The following is an 18,428-nucleotide window of genomic DNA, read 5'->3' as shown; positions in this document are numbered from 1 at the left end:
GTTTGACCTTGTTGGCCGTCATGCTCCATGGCGCATTCGATGGTGGCCACGCGACAATAAAGAATAATGTAGCGAAACGGATTTTATTTTTCTCCCAAAAATATTTTTATCCATAAAATGCAGATAACAGAAAGAAAGTGAGGATGTATAGGATGTAAACAGGATGAGAGAAAAGCACGAAATCCGATTACGTGGATTTGTATTTAGTCAACGAGAAATTCCCAATTGAGAAAGAACAAATTGTTTTGAAAGGTAAGATATGGATTTTCTTGTTTCATTGTTAACTCGTAATTTTGTAAATGTAGATGAGTAAGCTGATTGTGTGTTGTAATGCTGGTGCTATTGCATTTTAAGCGGAAATATAATAGTTCGCTTGCCAATATCCGATTATGTTTTGCCAACTTTAAATAATCTTCCAATGATTAATGTTGTGTAGGCGTAGGCAAAGTTTAATTCTAAACCTAGATAAATAACATTCAAAAGGTGTTACTTTTTATTCGAATTATAGACTACAAATTAAAAATGTGCTTTATTTTATATTTTATTTTTGTCGAATAAATCAGCGTAACTCTTAGGACATCGTTTCCTAATTTTTGTAATTTTACTAACATTGATGAGTAAGCTGATTGCCTGTTGAAATGCCGATGATATTGCATTTACATCAGAAATATAATCATATTTCTGTTGCCAATGTCCGATTATGTTGCTAACTTTTAAAAAAATTCTTCTGATGATCAATGTGGTATAGATGCGCTCAAAATAAGGTGAACATTGCGTTAATTTTAAATCCTGATAAATAACATTTAAACAGTGTTACTGATTATTAAAAATGGGCTTTATTTTATATCCCCTTATTTATATCAAATAAATCAGCGTAACTTCCAGGTTACAGCTTCTTTAGTAGCTACTTCAGTAACTTTTAGTTAGTAACTTTCTTGTCCCATTTTTTGTGACAATGGAACTCTTAATAGTATGACCTTTTTCAGGTGGTACCCCGATAAATAAAGTTCATTATAATATAGTACTTTTAATTCTTTAGTTAGTTATTTTTAGTTCTTATATTAATAAAGTAATTATAAATAAAGTTCATCAGCAATTTTTTGCATGTTAACAAATAAAAGAGTATTAAATATTTCAGAAATTATTTAAAGTGAAGATTGAAATTCTTTGGTTATTTCATAAATAATAATCTTAAGATTTAGATCTCATGTTTGATAGTTAAATTTTGCAAAGCTTCAAGTGTCATCTAGTTCTGAATTGTTTTTTTTTTATATATGCATAAGCTGAAAAATTGCTTTCTTTGAAATAGAAACATATATTATTGTAAGACTGCAAGAAAATAGGAGCTAACTGTTGCAGGAAATACTATATTGGTGTAGATACTTCCTTGAGAGAGTTATGTTTGTTCAAGAGCGGAAATGTGATAGAAAATTCTGAATTTACAAGAAAAAGTTCAGCGACATCAATAGGAAATGATATGACATTTTACCAATATTTTAAACATTTTTATCATATTTTTTTCTGAGTAAGGTAAATTACATAAGGAGCCTAAGAAATGTATCTTTAATGATTCTAAAATTCGGAAAGATGAATGTTATTCATATTGTGATTTGCTAGTAAAAAAAATAAATGTTACGTTTAACAGATGAAGAGCTTTGAGCAATATCCTTCCGAACCCAGCGTCCATTGTATTCCATAAAATCTGATACAATTTTATGATTTAAGTCATAAGATTATGATTTTAAGTTTTTTTTTACAAATTAATTATGTAAAAACTATAATTAGATTTACCCCTCGTTTGTCTGAGTATTCAATTACGAAGAAAAATTATAAAATGAGTTAGAAATTCGTTTCGAGTAACCCTTTGAACAGTTTTATGGCACTTTAAAATGTTCAAATAACTGTTGATCATCAAATAACTGTTAAACAAATTCCACATAAAACTGTTGTTGTTATTTGAGCTCAAGAGATGATTAAAAGGTGAAGAAAAACATTATACATATAGCTCAACATTTAATTTTATCATTTTNACCAGTAAAGTGAAACTTCTGCTTTAAGTTTTTTTTACGAATTAATTATGTAAAACTAATATTGTATTGACCCCTCGTTTGTGTGAGTATTCAATTACAAAGAAAAATTATAAAATGAGTTAGAAATTCGTTTCGAGTAACCCTTTGAACAGTTTTATGGCACTTAAAAATGTTCAAATAACTGTTGATCATCAAATAACTGTTAAACAAATTCAACATAAAACTGTTGTTGTTATTTGAGGTCAAGGGATGATTAAAAGGTGAAGAAAAACATTATAAAAATAGCTCAACATTTAATTTTATCATTTTTATAAAATAACTAAAAAAAATGCTAATTAAGTTTAATTAATTGAATATTTTTCAAAGTTTTTTTAATCGTATTTATGAATTTACTTTCTTTTATGCTGCACACACATTTTTAAGTATCACCTGTTATTTAAAATTCAGGTCTCTGAAAAATATAGTAATACAACAAACTTTTTCAGAAAGAAAATTACATTGAACTCCTCCGTAATTTTATTTCCAGTTTAATACCTAACAGTATTTTCACCAGATAACAGCACAAAACGTTCATGCAGATACGTCTTAACTGTCTGCATAGAAATCGTGGTATTTATTTTCCCAAAACGCTCTCCAAAATAACTTGAAGAATTGGCTACTTTAGAAAACTTTATATAATGGAGATACTATTTGAAAGAAATTGTGCGATTTATTTTGTAATAGTTTTCAACATTCATTTGAGACCTATTTTGTAAGATAGAAAAAACGTTAAATTTTTTAAAATACCCATATATATCGGAATATATGTATAGGGGTTTAAAAAGTTTAGTCTGAAACATGCCAAAGCGAAAACACAGGTAACGTTAACATCACCATTTACTACATGCGCTTTTAGTCAAATTGATGTTGCTGTGTAGCCATTCTTATGTTAAATTTATAACATTAAAAATTATTATTACGTATTATCTTCCCAATTATTCTAAATTTTGTTATCGGATATTGATTACTTGATAGCAGCTAATGGACAATTTGCATATATTTTGTATTTTCTCCCCACAGTATTCATTTTAAACCCATTTCATACAAAAGAATAAGTGTCATATTTGTCGATAATTTATTTTAGACAAAATACGTAAAAGAAAAATTTAGAGAAAAATGTATCGCACGGAAATTTTTCAGAGCGCCGAATATCATGTTTTCAAAAAAGAACCACTCTCTTCAACGTTTAAGAAATAAAGTATCTCAAAAATTAATAAGCAAACTATTTGTATCTTTTTACAGATTAAAGAAGGCAAAGAAATGGGTTATCATTGCTAGCTCATGCATTCATATCAAGCATCAGCCATATTTTTGGCATCATTCTTGGCATCAGCCATATTAGCTCCAGCGACTCTGCCCAATGCATTCAACTACAATGAGATTAGAAAATGGAATGCATCATGCTCACCCAAAGATACCTGTTCCATCCCCAGAGATCTGGACAACTCAGACCACCACAACTGTGACTGCAGCAGCATCTGTGTCCTTTACGACACCTGCTGCATCGATTCACCTTTCCTCAACATCAGCAGCAACTACAAGCGGTCTGCTACTTGCAGAATCATCAGCAAGTCAGGAGACAGCGTCTTCATGATCGATGTGTGCTCCTCACGGTACAACGGTCCTTCAGATATTCGCAGGAGGTGCGAACAAACTTCAAAGGACTGGAGCGATCCTTTTAACAACATACCTGTTACCAATCCCAGTTCCCAGAAGACCTTCAAATCTTTGTTCTGCGCCATCTGTAACGGTGAAGATCTCCGATCACTTGTAATGTGGCACGTAATGATGGACTGCTCTTCCCTCAGTGAATACATGGATGTTTGCACCGAAAACAGGGATTTCGTGCTGAAGAACATGATGTATATCAGAGAGAAGGGACTATGGGGATTGTGGTCTTGGGATTCGAAAACAGATTGGAAATTCAGATATTTACCAATCACTTTTAAGATCCCTCCTGGCATTAAAAATTCCGTTAAAAGCTGCAGGCCTAATTTAGTGTCCTCTTGTGGCAAGAGATGGCGGGACTTAAAAACTAAGATGCTCTGTGAGAGATATATGGGGGCCATTTATTTGGATGACGTCGCGTACAGGAATGTTCATTGTGCGGTTTGTAATTTTGTAACCAACATGACTGGTATGTTTTGTCATGACTCAGAATCAGAGTTTAAAAGTCCAACGATGTCTTTTGGACTTTTATTAGACATCAACTTAAAGGATGGTGATAAAGTTGGAATGAGTGAGGGTAATTGCGAAAGTGACGAAGTCTATGATCCATTCTCTAAAAAATGCCGCATTCTGGAATGCCCTTTGCCTGGATTTACTCTAAAAGGTGGCAAATGTGTGAATGATTAAAATATAAAAAATTCTTAGTTTAAAAAAACCAATCTGGTCAAACAATGAAGGTCTTGATATAGTTTCTCAGAAATGGTGTTTAAGATCCCAACAATTTCATCTGAACATCTACATCTATACAACTAAACCTCAATGTTCAGTACTAGTGTTAGAGTTGAAGTCATTTGCTTTGCATAAGTTCCACGCTTATACTTAAAGACAGCTTATGTGACGACGAACAAAATAGATGGTGCGTTTGTTTAAAAAACTAGCTCAATCTTTTCTCAAAAAATAAATTGACATTTGAATTTAGGTAAATGTTATTGATATTTTTTAGAGAAAAATGGAAATTCAAAATATCGTTTAAAGCAGATTCTATCTTAAAGTTTCAGTTTTCATATTCACTAAATATATCATTTGAGTAATTTTCAAACAAGGTACTTTTTTTATTTTTTATTTATAGTTATTTTTTAGACTCAACTACCACCGATTTTATATATTCATATGTCATTTGGCAAAAATATGATGAATGCTTCAATTTCATATAATTGCACTTATTTATGTTGTAAGTTGTCATTAAAGACATGGCCGATGTAAATAAATAAATCAGATATTTTAAGTTGATTTCGTTTTGTCTATCTGGAAATAACACCAAGGTAAAGTTTGATGTAAAAAAATGGCTTATAACTCCCCTACACCAAATCCCTAAATTGTTTTTTAAAAAAATTTTAATTATATAATTGTTCCTACTCGGTCCTATATAGTTTTCAATTGTTAAATTATAAAATAAAAAGAAATCTAACAAACTATTTAAATGTTTAACCAATACTTTACCGTAAGCATGCTATTTAATACGCATTAATTAATCTTAATTAGTAATGCATGCAATTGTTGGGATAATTGCAGGTGTTATGTATTGTCTGACTCTAAAGTAAGATGTGCCCCAAGAACCCTTAAAATTGAATCTTTAATTCGAAAAAATCATATCATTAAATCAAAAGCTATTCAAAATGCAACTCTTTTTGCTGTTTGTTTTTTCATTGAGAATAAAATTGAAATTAGGAGAAAAATATATGTTTTTAAATCTGTTTCAAGCTTTTAAACTCTTTTTGTTGATTTCATACAATCAATTTTTTAAACTAAAGTGATATTAAAATACAAAACAGCATTCCAAATGATAAAAAGAAAGCACTTACCAGTAAAGTGAAACTTCTGCTTCGTTCTGCTCCTCAAAATTGTCTCTCGTGCTTATAAATGTCTTAAAATAGCAGGACATATTTATAAAACTTAATTTTGTTCTTTATCCAAAAAGTCAGAGACGAACTATTTTTCTACAACGAAATTCCCAAGCATCATACACTTGCACAATTCCAAGTGTATCATACACTTGCATACTTAAATTATTAAAAGTCCTATCCTATAGTTTTAGAAAGGAACAAATACATTTTCTTTCCAAAAAACAAAGTGTTCAACACATTTTATTGCAGATTAGCAAGCTCAAAATTTCTGTTTCAATAAAAAAAAAACTTATTACATCACCTAAGTTCATAGATTAATCTGATCTAAGGTACACTTATTTCTATTTTTATAATTAAATTCAACTTTTAAACAGAACTTTTTAGTTACAATATATGGAACTAGAACTTTATCGATCAAAAATCGATGGAATTTAGTTAATTGAACGTCGAGAGTAAACGAGTAAAATCAGTGTTTAAAAATTGTGTTTACTAAATTCCCGTTTGAAAAAAAAACGAATTTTCGCATTTAGATTTTAACTCTCGCCAAGTTCGAAGCCAACAATTCTACGTAAACAAGTTTTGAAACAAACTAAATGCGTCCAGTTAAGGAATGCCTCCTATATCTGAAAGCTTCCACTCGGTATTTTGCAGGTAGTCCGAGCAGACCACTATGAAGGTAAACCAGATAGTGAAAGGACCATCATTTAATATGAACTCTATTAGAAAGTGGTAGCAAATATATGTCTCAAAATTTGTTTAATTTATGAATATAAATGGTTTGTTTTATTTACTTGTCAACCACTACAGATTCAATTCTCAAATATATATGATAAATTTCTCTCAAGTACTTTTGATATAGAACTCCATTTTGCTCCCCAAACTTTAATTTTGTCATGTATGTTTCTTAGTTTAATTTCAGGATGAATGGGAAAAGGGTCGTTAGGCCTCAGGCTCCCAGTTCCACTACAACGAACGAACGAACTTTTGAAATAGAATTTGGGTTCATGCGCACAAGTGGTTCGCTTTTTAAATAATCTGCGCAGATTACTTATAATAAACCGTGTGGAGGCTTTCTGATGTAGGAGGTGATGGTTGAGGGGCCTCCCTGGAGGAGCGGTATCACCCGCCTAACGCTGTGTGAGGTGCTGGGGCTGCCGGTTCGATCCCACTGCAACCCTGGATGTGGCTCCCTGAATGGTTCTATCTGTCCTTCTACTTGACGAAAGTTTATTAGCCAAAATGGGGCCCACAATCCTGCAAATGTATGTAATTTCCAGTTGAAAAGTATTTTTAATGGTTAAGATTTTGTAATAAAAGAAAGAATAAAACATGAAAACAGAATAAAAATTTTAGAAACTACGATTTTTATGCTTTATTAAAAAAAAATATTTTTATTTCTGCCTGATCTTAAAAAATAGACGGCAGGATGTGTAATTTTCAAAACATTTGAGGAAATGTTCGGTAAGTATTGAAATATAATTTGCATGTGATCGTATTTCGCTGTAGGTTGGACAAAGACAAATTATTTTTTTCTATTTTGGTCTACTTAAAGAACAGTTTTTTTTTTTTTTTTTTTTTTTTTTTTTTTTTTTTTTTTTTTTTTTTTNGATTTTTACTTCGGTGGAAAATTCGATGGAAATTGACAGCGAGGGTAGGAAATTAAAAAGTTAATTATATCCAAATATTTGAGAAATATTTTATCGACTTCAATAAAAAATTTATTATTTGTGAGCTTAAAATGTTGTTTTTAATGAAATTCATATTACCTCAAAGAATTAGTCTCGTAATTTTTTTTTTCCCAATACCCACCTGGAGAATGACCTAGGTCATACAGGTATCTGAAGGGCAGATTTGTTGACCACTCTTTCAGGGGCACCATACCAGGTGGGCCAACGTTGCTCACACAGTCAGGATAGAAAGTACAGAGAAGGAAAGAACATCCATGCCTTGACCGGGTTTCGAACCCAGAACCTTTCTGATGCAAGGGCAGTTCCCTAACCCCTACACAGGCCTGTCGGCTTACTCTCGTAATTTATACACTCAATTTTAGCTCTCTAGCTAGTCGGAAAGTGGACAATGCCTTTAAAGCAAGATTCCATACTCATAGAGCAGAAAGCTAGTTAATAAACCCATTTTTAAAAAATCGACATCAAACGATATTTTAAAGGTTGATTTAATATTAACTGGAGTTATGCAGTCCACTGGGTAACGTTGCCTATTCTCTGAAAAAAGTTCAAGCCGAAAAAAATGGCCTTTGTTAAGGGTTTTGTAAAAAAAACCAGGGCTGTTAGTTATATTGTTCGTTGTTATTTGCATTTACTAATAGTTTATTAGTGTATTTCTAAAGTGACAGATGAGCAAGAAGTATTTTACCAAATTTGATCCGTGAAGCTCATAATTAGAACATCATCCTTGTGCTACAGCCCCTGTAGAGCTCTGGTCTCCTACAAGATTTTGTACTCTTCTGTTGCTTGCATTTTTTTTCTTAGTAGTAACTCTGAGTAGTTTCAGGTCCTCTTCAATTTGTTCTTCCCTTCCAGTTTTATGTGTTTCTCTTGATCTTCAACCTCCTAGTTTTCCATCTAATAATCTATACTTCCAATTTTCACAATTCTTTTATCTAATAATCATAATAATAGCTGGTAATTTATTTGTATTATTTGTCTTAACCATCGAAGTGAGATGATTGTGAAAATTTTAGACATTCATTTTTATTTGGGGGGGGGGGCTGGAAAGTAATAATGTTTGGGATGAAAAATGTTACTTCATGTAGAAGTCAGAGTCATTTTGCTTACTGTTCACTAACTGTCAAAGACTGTATGCAATGCAGACTTCAGCAGCTAGAATGATGCAGACATGACTAGCTAGACTCATGACCATTACTGTTCAAAAAGAGAATGACGGAAATTGGGAGAAAAAAGGCTTTAAAATTGATAGATGATGGTTGGTTGGTTCTAATGCCATTTCCTACACGGGCAAGCCTGTTTGGTGAAACTTAGCAAATTTAAGGCAGAGTGTGCGATTCTTGTTTTTCAGTGGCGCCATCTATGGCCAAGAATTCGACTTCTGCCACATCACACGTCACACCTGTTTATAAGGCGGACCCATTCATACATCCATTCATTCATCCACAGATCGTAATTTTGATCTGAATCAGAGAACGATCGGTCTCCAATCCAATACCCCCAGAGGTTTGATTTGTTATGGGAACATGGAGGACTTTGCGACTCGACAGAATTTTAACGTGCATCAGTCACCAACTACACGGGGAGTCTTTGGCCGGCGGGGTTCAAACCCAGAAACTCTCGGACATGGGCCCAGCGCCCTACCAACCAGGCTATCCCGGCATTGATAAATGATCTTTGAACTTGCAACAGAATTGGTGGTTACAAAATTTTTTTAGATGATAAAAAAAATCTCGAAGCATTGCTTGACAAATATTTTAAACATTCTAGTTCGATTTGAGATTCAAAGACATGCGGTTTACATCTGCATGTGGATGAATCCAATGGGCATTTTTCTAATCCTAACAAACGCTATTTTCGCGAAATACCATCTTCAAGAAATCGGCAATGGGAGAAAAAATAATTTGAACAAGAAAATTTGTTTGTAAAGATTGTTTTTTCAAACAACATGAGTAAAACTTCGTATTGTGCTGTTATTTTCGAAAGTAGATTAATTTCGAAGGCTCTCTAGTCGCATGAAATGAGGATTTTTTAGCAAATAATATACTATTTTCATAACTCATGTGAATTTACAACAGTTACTCATGGTTTTTAGGTGAAGTTTAGCCTATCTTTAGTCAGCGCCCTTTATGTTTATTCTAAAAACGGCGCAAAGCACCAATATGGGGAAAAGTCACAGTTTTGAGAAAAGGAAAAGCATTTGTGGTCTAGTTTTTATATATTTCAAATCTTATTCCAATGCTGCATTATCTGGGCTCATAGAAATTTGCAAAAAATGGGAATAAGGCATGGATCTTGATCATTTTCATCAAGATCTGGCTCATTTGCGGGATATAGACGCTCGGTGCTACGTTTAAGGCTTTTTGTGTGGCACTTTTTACTAAACTGAAACCTTGTGCTGCCAATTCGAATACCTATGATATCCATGATGCGGGCAATCCCCATGCAACCGTCGTTGAAGATCACCGTTGCCAAATCTTGTTGTCGTAGGCTATTAAGGCAATAGGCGCGATTGTTCTTGCTTTCCAGTGGCGCCATCTATTGCCAATCTTTCACCTTCTGCCACATTCATAGGTCACACCCGCTTATAAGACAACCCATTCATACATTCTTTCATCAACATATCGTAGACGTTCAGTAGTTTTGACCTGAACCAGGGAACTATCAATCTCCAATTCAGTACCCCCAGAGGTATAATTTGGTATTGAAACATGGAGGACTTTGTAACCAGACGGATTTAACATGCACCGATCACCATTTACTACATAAGGAGTCTTCGCCCGGCTGAACTTGATCTTCCGTTCTCCCGAACGTGAATCTAGCACCTTGCCAACCAGACTATCCCGGCCATCACCGTTGCCAAATAATTGGTACTTTTGATCATATCTTTACCGTCAAAGATGTGTTTTGGAGAAAATGTCCAAATAAGGTAATTTAGCGATTAGTTACTGTTTTGACTGTTCACGCAAACACATCTTTCCAATAAATTGTCTTTTGTTAGGTCTTCGTATATACACCTGATTGTCTCCTGCGTTATCCATGAGCCTTCGATGACGCAGAACAGCCGGTCTGACGATGGCGTTTTTCAACTACTTACATCAAATAGTTTCCGGACATAACGGTTTCGCCCACATATACGGCATAATGTAAGTTATCGAAGTATCGAGGATGAAAAAATCTATATTTTTGGATTTCATGGCTAATTAATTTTACCCTATGTAAGTAATTTTAATTGCAAAAATGTAAGTTTCAGCAATTTTAGAGTACACCATGAATTTTCAAATGCTTAAAAATTTCTTCTTCCAAAATATGCAAGCAAATTATGAATTATGTCTGGATTACTCAGGATAACGAAGTTAGGATTAGTTACCAGGATTAAGGAATTATTCAGGATTAAGTAGTATTATCTTGCTATGCACTATTTTTTGTTTTCATTATGAAATTTTTTTTGAAAATATTTTTTCAGCATTTGAAACTTAATGGTTCACTCTAGATTTAACTGAACTCTCTTTTCCATCAATTTTAAAATTTAAAATATTAATAGAGGTGAAACAAAATTTGCCAAAAAATGTTTCGCCTGCGAACAATTATGACCAGTTTTAAATTGAAAGCGAAAAAATCTATTTTTTTCCAGCATTGAAACTTAATGGTTTACTCTAGATTTAACTGAACTCTCTTTTTCATCCATTTTAAAATTTAAAATATTAATAGAGGTGAAAAAAAATTTGCCAAAAAAAGATTCTCCTGCGAACATCTATTACCAGTTTAAAATTGAAAGCGAAAAAAAAAATTTTTTTTCAGCTTTTGAAACTTAATGGTTTACTCTAGATTTAACTGAACTACTGAGATTTAACTGAACTTTTCGCTTTCCATCAATTTTAAAATTTAAAATATTAATAGAGGTGAAACAAAATTTGCCAAAAAAAGTTTCTCCTGCGAACATCTATGACCAGTTTTAAATTGAAAGAGAAAAAAAAAAATTCCATCATTTGAAACTTAATTGTGCACTCTAGAATTAACTGAACTCTCTTTTTCATCCATTTTAAAATTTAAAATATTAATAGAGGTGAAACAAAATTTGCCAAAAAAAGTTTCTCCTACGAACAATTATGACCAGTTTTAAATTGAAAGCGAAAAAATCTATTTTTTTTCCAGCATTTGAAACTTAATGGTTCACTCTAGATTTAACTGAACTCTCTTTTTCATCCATTTTAAAATTTAAAATATTAATAGAGGTGAAACAAAATTTGCCAAAAAAAGTTTCTCCTACGAACAATTATGACCAGTTCTAAATTCAAAGCGAAAAAAATCTATTTTTTTTCCAGCATTTGAAACTTAATGGTTTACTCTAGATTTAACTGAACTCTCTTTTTCATCAATTTTAAAATTTAAAATATTAATAGAGGTGAAACAAAATTTGCCAAAAAAGTTTCTCCTACGAACAATTACGACCAGTTTTAAATTGAAAGCGAAAAAATCTTTTATTTTTTCCAGCATTTGAAACTTAATGGTTCACTCTACATTTAACTGAACTCTTTTTTCCATCAATTTTAAAATTTAAAATATTAATAGAGGTGAACCAAAATTTGCCAAAAAAAGTTTCTCCTGCGAACATCTATGACCAGTTTTAAATTGAAAGCGAAAAAAAAAAATTTTTCCAGCATTTGAAACTTAATGGTTCACTCTAGATTTAACTGAACTCTCTTTTCCATCAATTTTAAAATTTAAAATATTAATAGAGGTGAAACAAAATTTACCAAAAAAAAGTTTCTCCTGCGAGCAATTACGACCAGTTTTAAATTGAAAGCGAAAATTCGATGATAAATAGTATAATAAAACTAATTAACTTAAAATTTTACATACTTTTCCCTTCAAATCATTAAAAAATATAACTCCTCAAATGAGAATAGTATACCTTATATCCAGATTCAAAATAATTCCATTTAAATAAAAAGATAATTTCAATTTTTAACTTTTCCATTATAAGAATTCTTAAATGTATTCCTAATGCTGCCATCTGTTGCTGCTGCAGACAACAAAAGCCACTTCAAAGTTTTACCATTTCACTCTAATACTGAAGTTTCCATTTAATCAAAATGGTACTTATTTAGTATTGGACAAAATTAGGAAGTTCTGCTCCTGGGTAGTGACCATTTATAGCATTTTTCCAGCTATAGCCACTTTTTTTAAAAAAAAATTAAAATTTTAAACGATTTTCTATTTATTAATATTAAAAGTATTAAATGTTTATTTTAAGAAAACGATTGATATTAATGATGTAAGATCATTATTTTGAAGCATTTTTCGAAACATATCAAGGTTTATTTTTAAAATGAAAAAACAAAGAAACAAGCGTGAAAATATTACAAAATATTCATTATAATTCCATATTTAGTAAAAATAAAAATATATAAAATGCACAGAGGGTACATTTTCTACCAAAAGAAGTGGCGTCTAGCAGACAATGCTTTAATCACAATTTATCATAGTCTGTGGCCAGTAGAGAATTCAAATTTTGTTATATACCATTTAAGCCTATTTTATCGACTATAGAGTAGAAAAAGTTAGAATTTTTCTACAACGGACAGTAATGCAGGTACTTATTCGGACTATTCGTTACATTGCAACGAATTGTGGTTCAAATTACCAACTTTATAGTTAAATGCAGAACCGATTTTTTTCTAAAATTATAGACAGTATAACCAAATAATATCTGGAAATTATATCATAAAATGGCTCTCACTAAGGACAGGAGCTTATCTCGTGATTGCCAGATAATACATAAGGTTTCAGGGCTGAATAAGACAGCATACAAGCAAATTTATAAATATTACTAATTCTGAGGTAACTAATTTATTTTTTTGAAAAATGCAACTTCTGTGAAAGATAAAATAGTATCAACCCTTTTGTATCTAGCATCCTTTTAAAAGGTTTAAAGTTACATTGCGATCACTTATTATTTAACTTACTAACATTATAGTTTAATGTTGAACTGAATTTTTCATAAAGTTTGGACAGTCTAACTAACACCCGGGAATCAAATCACGAAATGAGCACTCAGTGAGGACAAGGACTTATCTCGTGATTGCCAGATTGCCATAAGGCCTCACAAGGGAAACTAGGGAAGTGTGACTCGCCAATTTTGAAATAAACTAGTGGGATGCATGCCTTATGAGGAACAATTTTAGGGGGCAACATTCGTTTCGGCCCATAGAAGGTCCTGTGAGAGATAAAAAATAATTCAATATATGGAAAATTCGGTATTTTATTACTTCAATGCAGACTATTAGTTATTGTAATTGTCTCATAATCCAATTAATTTGTAATTAATTGGATAATTAATTATTTTTTAATTAATAAATTAATCAGAAATTATTAATTAATTAATTGATTTGCAATTACATACTCCAATTAATTTGGAAAGTTTTTTGAAAAAAAAATTATAAAAATTTGATGTCAATTTTTTTTTTTTAAAATTAACCTAACAGGTTTTTCTGAAAAACTGCAGATACATAAATTTTTCAAAATCAATTTTAACAATAAATATGCATTATATAGTACTTGAAAGTAATTAATTATCCAATTAATTACAAATTAATTGGAGTATGAGACAATTACAATAACTAATAGTCTGCATTGAAGTAATAAAATACTGATTTTTCCATATATTGAATTATTTTTTATCTCTCATAGGACGTTCTATGGGCCGAAACGAATGTTGCCCCCTAAAGTTATTCCTCATAAGGCATACATCCCACTAGTTTATTTCAAAATTGGCGAGTCACACTTCCCTAGTTTCCCTTGTCAGAGCTGAACACGATCGCATACGAGTAAATTTAGAAATACTACAAATTCTAAGGTCGATAATTTTTTTTAAAAAATGTAAATTCTACGAAATATAAAAATAGTATCAACTGATTTGTGTCCAGCTTTCTTTTAAAGGTTTAAGTCTGCATTGCAATGAATTATTATTGAATTTACTAACATTATAGTTCAATGTTGATCTGACTTTTTCATAAAGTATGGACAGTCTAACACCCGGGAATCAAATCACAAAATGAGCACTCAGTGAGGACAGGGGCTTATCTCGTGATTGCCAGACAATACAGCCTTAGAGTTGAATAAGACAGCATACAAGAAAATTCAGAATCTAAGGTAAATATTTTTTTAAATGCAAATTCTACGAAATGTAAAATAGTATCAACTCATTTGTGTCTAGCTTTCTTTTAAAAGGTTTAAGGTTGCATTACAATGAATTATGATTCAATTTACTAACATTATATTTCAATGTTGAGCTGATTTTTTCATAAAGTATGAACCAACTAATATCTGAGAATTATATCATAAAATGGCTCTCGCTAATGACGGGAGCTTAACTCGTGATTGCCAGACAATACATAAGGTTTTAGAGCTGACTAAGACCGCATAGAAGAGAAATTAGAAACATTACTAATCGTAAAGTAAATAATTTTTTTTAAAAAAAATACAAATTCTTCGAGTGATAAAATAGTATTAGCCCATTTAAGTCTAGCGTCCTATTAAAAGGTCTTCCCCTTTATAAATAAAAAAAAGATGGTGGTACAAGGGTTTCATTATTAGAGTTTATTTTGAAGTTAAATTGAAGTAATTTTAGAGTAAAAAGATAGTTCTGTCTATCATAATTATTCATAAAAAATACAGATATTTGTGTATGAATCATACGTCAATGCGCAGCACTTTATTAAAACTAAAGTGTTAGATTGCAGAAAGATTTATCCATTTGATATGAACTAAGGCTAATATACTCTACCACATTTTCTGCATTGGTGTTTTGCATATATAAAATTCTTTCTGAGATTATGCATTAAAAGTTTAAAACAAAAAATTTGAGGATTTCAATTCTCGAAATTTTGAATTTTGGAGAATTTTGAATAATTTTTTCTTTCAGAAGCTCATTAACATATACGTATTAGTTTCAAATATACAATTAAGGAGACTATAAATTAATTATAAATTACTGTTTTGTATAGAATTATTTTTCAATCTTCATAATGATGAAATTATTTTGTGGTAAAATAATTGATTTAAAAAAAAATTGTTTTGAGATGTATTAGGTAGAATAAGAAAAATAACTAGAATCATAAAAAATATAGCTCAGAGTTACTAATAATTACTGATTAATTTAACTAATTATTTGAAAGTAAACGTGCAACGCGATTAAACAAATTAATTATATGTAACAAATAAAATTCCTGGGCCTCCATGTTTGAGGTTGAGCATAGGGTTAACAACCTTATCTCGTAAATACCTACTTATTACAGAAACTACAGGGGGGGGAAATACGATTTTACAATACGAACATTTTAAAACTAAGCGGTATCCAATTTAATCTAAACATCAATCGGCAAACTAGCTATCGTTATAATATTTATAAAAATAATGTTTACTCGTAAAAAAAAAGAAAAAAGAATTTGCTAGTTCTTTCGAAAACAAAAATTAGAAAATGCGCAATGTGTAAACTTTGTTCTTTCCATATCTTCAAATCTTCTGTCAAAGTTTCTAAGCTTCTTGAAAAAAAAGAAAATACTCAGTACCAGAAGTCAGCTAAAGTTCAAGGCAACAGAAATGCTTCTTATTATCGGTAGATATCTCATAACATAAACAAACGTCTTAAACGTTTTTTAAAGAAATTAACTTCGATTCGAGCATGCATTTGAATATTGAAATGTTTAAAAAATTTGTTCGAATGCGGTTTTTTGTCCTCCAAAAATTCATTGGTTGTTTAGCTGATCAAACTATCAACATCTTATCTTTGCCAATTTCACGTCATATTTTCAACAAAATGTTATTACACAAATTCAAAGCATTTTCTAGGCGATAACCTAGTTTGGGTGGATTACAAAAAAAAAATTATTATTTGTGTTTATTTAATTTTTTAAAATTTATTTAGTTAAATTTATTTAACTTATTCATTTGATTATCTTAAATTATTTCAAAGTAATAACGAAATTGCATCAACGATTTGTATTAGAAAAATAAAATAAAAAATGATCTTTAGAATCTTATACAAAATCTTATACTTATATAAACTTTTGATTTAGATATAAAAAAAAATTGCTCGATATAAAAAATAGATTTAAAAAAAACTGTTCCAGAATTGCCATATCTCAGATCTAATTTTATATCTCAGAAACAGTTTGATTTTACAAAAAAAAAAATCAATTTCACACAGAATCAGATTTTAAATACAAAGATAAAGATGATTTACAAAAATGCTTAGACTTTTATTCAATAAAATTATAATATATAACTTAAAAATTTTACCTCTTGCATATTATCTTTGGATAAACTAGTTTCGTAATTCTGCGCAAAGGCTTTTAATTAGTTTAAATATTTCTATTACAATTGATAATTTTCAAACTAAAATGAGCCCATCCCTTAAGCAAGTTACTTAATCAGCCCGAATTCGCATAAACTTTATGTAATATTCCTCGTATTATGCTAGCTCTTTAAGTATTCAAGTATAGTAAATCAGATTAATCGAACAAGCTCAATAAGATAATTCAATTTAATCCAACTAGTTTAAAAGTATTTTTTTATTCATTTATTATTATTATTTTGAAAACTGCTTATATTAGTTTAGGCTAATTGAACAATTTTTTTCATTAGCAGATTCCATTGCAATAAACCTAAAATGTATTGAGTTCATCAAAAAATCCTGAACATACCTTCGACAAGGATGATATAGCGCAAAAAGCCGGATTTCTCAGCTGGTCTTTTACATATACTTCGACTTATTATTTGATTTTCAAATGAAATTCCACAAGTTCATACTAACCATTTCACTGTCATCAACTCTTCTTTTTCCCACATAACCCAACAAACTTATCTTAACATTCCTAGTATTTAAGTTATTTTAGATCAGATAAAAATGAAAAAATGTTGAATATTCCTCAACGTGCATTTAAAAACAATTGTAGGTTGTTCAATAATTAGCCCTAGATAGCTAAACATTCGTCTAATAGATCCACCAACAATTCAGATGTTCCTGTTTTGCTGTAATTGTTGTCTAAAGGAGTCTTCATACCGACTGCAGCAGCAGCAACAAATTCGTTGCTTCGCGCATAAGCATTGAAGATATTTTGAAGGTTGAAAAGCCCACAGAAGACACGATTAAACGTGTGGCGAAAATGCGCAGAATTTGTACTTCCAGGCCACCTAAGAAATGGAGAATGACAAAATACGTATACAACTACTCTAAAACCAATGCTGACCCAGCGTGATATATAAGTCACGTGAATTACGAGAATTTTTCAAGTCTGAAACAAGAGTGTTTGCACATTAAACAAATGTTTCGATTCTTTTAAAAACTTTAGTAGCTAGCAGAAGAAAATATTCTTTTAGCTAAAACAAATAACGACTTCTTTAATATGTAGTTTATTTTTGCGTCACTGCATTTAAATTCAAGCGTTAATGGATTGACAATGATATTTGTAGTGAGCTCACTTAACATCTGTCAAGAGAGAAATTTACCATATTTCTAAATTTTTTATTGAAATACTATTTTTTGAAGTTACAATAATTGTTTGAAATAAAGGAAATGTAAAAATGTAGTTTTTATTCTATATGTTTAATTATCTATTAGTTGAATGATTAGATACAGATAACAATGATTTAAATTATCTAGGGTTCGTTGCGCTTACCGGAGCAATTTCAGTTAACCAAAATTAAATTATAAATATTTAATGCTGTTAAAAAAATTCAGCTATTTTTTGTCTGTTTATATAAAAAGAATTTAAAGTTCTAATTAGTTTCGGTGACTTCAAGCTAGAAAGAAAGCCATAAATTTTTACCATTTTTATAGGCATAAAGAGATATTTATAATTTTAAGCTGCAGAACAACTTTAATAATCCTTTAATCTTATCAAGAACTTTCCAATCCTTTATTTCACTTCTTTTTTATAAGTGGGACTAATCTATTTCGCACCCGAGAATACAACCAGGTCAGAATACACATTCAACATGGTCAAAATACACATAATTTTTTTTTAAATCAACCGTATGTATTATGAAACAAGTTCACCCATCCTTCTTGTTAAAAAATAATTTCAGCTATACAAACA

The 18,428-nt window shown here is 30.7% G+C and overlaps 1 protein-coding gene across 2 annotated transcripts; it reads left to right on the top strand.

Annotated features, from left to right (window-relative positions):
- Positions 1–5,027, top strand: LOC107455221 (uncharacterized). Of its 2 annotated transcripts, none has more exons than XM_043057198.2 (2): positions 1–252; positions 3,312–5,027. In XM_043057198.2, exon 2 carries the CDS (start codon positions 3,351–3,353, stop codon positions 4,422–4,424), a length of 1,074 nt encoding a protein of 357 aa, XP_042913132.1. In that variant the 5' UTR covers positions 1–252; positions 3,312–3,350; the 3' UTR covers positions 4,425–5,027. The 2 variants fall into 2 exon arrangements, with proteins under 2 accessions (XP_042913132.1, XP_042913139.1); XM_043057205.2 differs by having other exon boundaries at positions 30–252; positions 3,319–5,027.
- The last annotated feature ends 13,401 nt before the right edge of the window (positions 5,028–18,428 follow it).

The sequence above is a fragment of the Parasteatoda tepidariorum genome, chromosome 9 (genome assembly GCF_043381705.1).
Source record: "Parasteatoda tepidariorum isolate YZ-2023 chromosome 9, CAS_Ptep_4.0, whole genome shotgun sequence".
Classification (NCBI taxonomy): Eukaryota; Metazoa; Arthropoda; class Arachnida; order Araneae; family Theridiidae; genus Parasteatoda; species Parasteatoda tepidariorum.
Note: the sequence above shows the minus strand (reverse complement) of the source record. Positions and strands in the feature narration are given on the sequence as shown.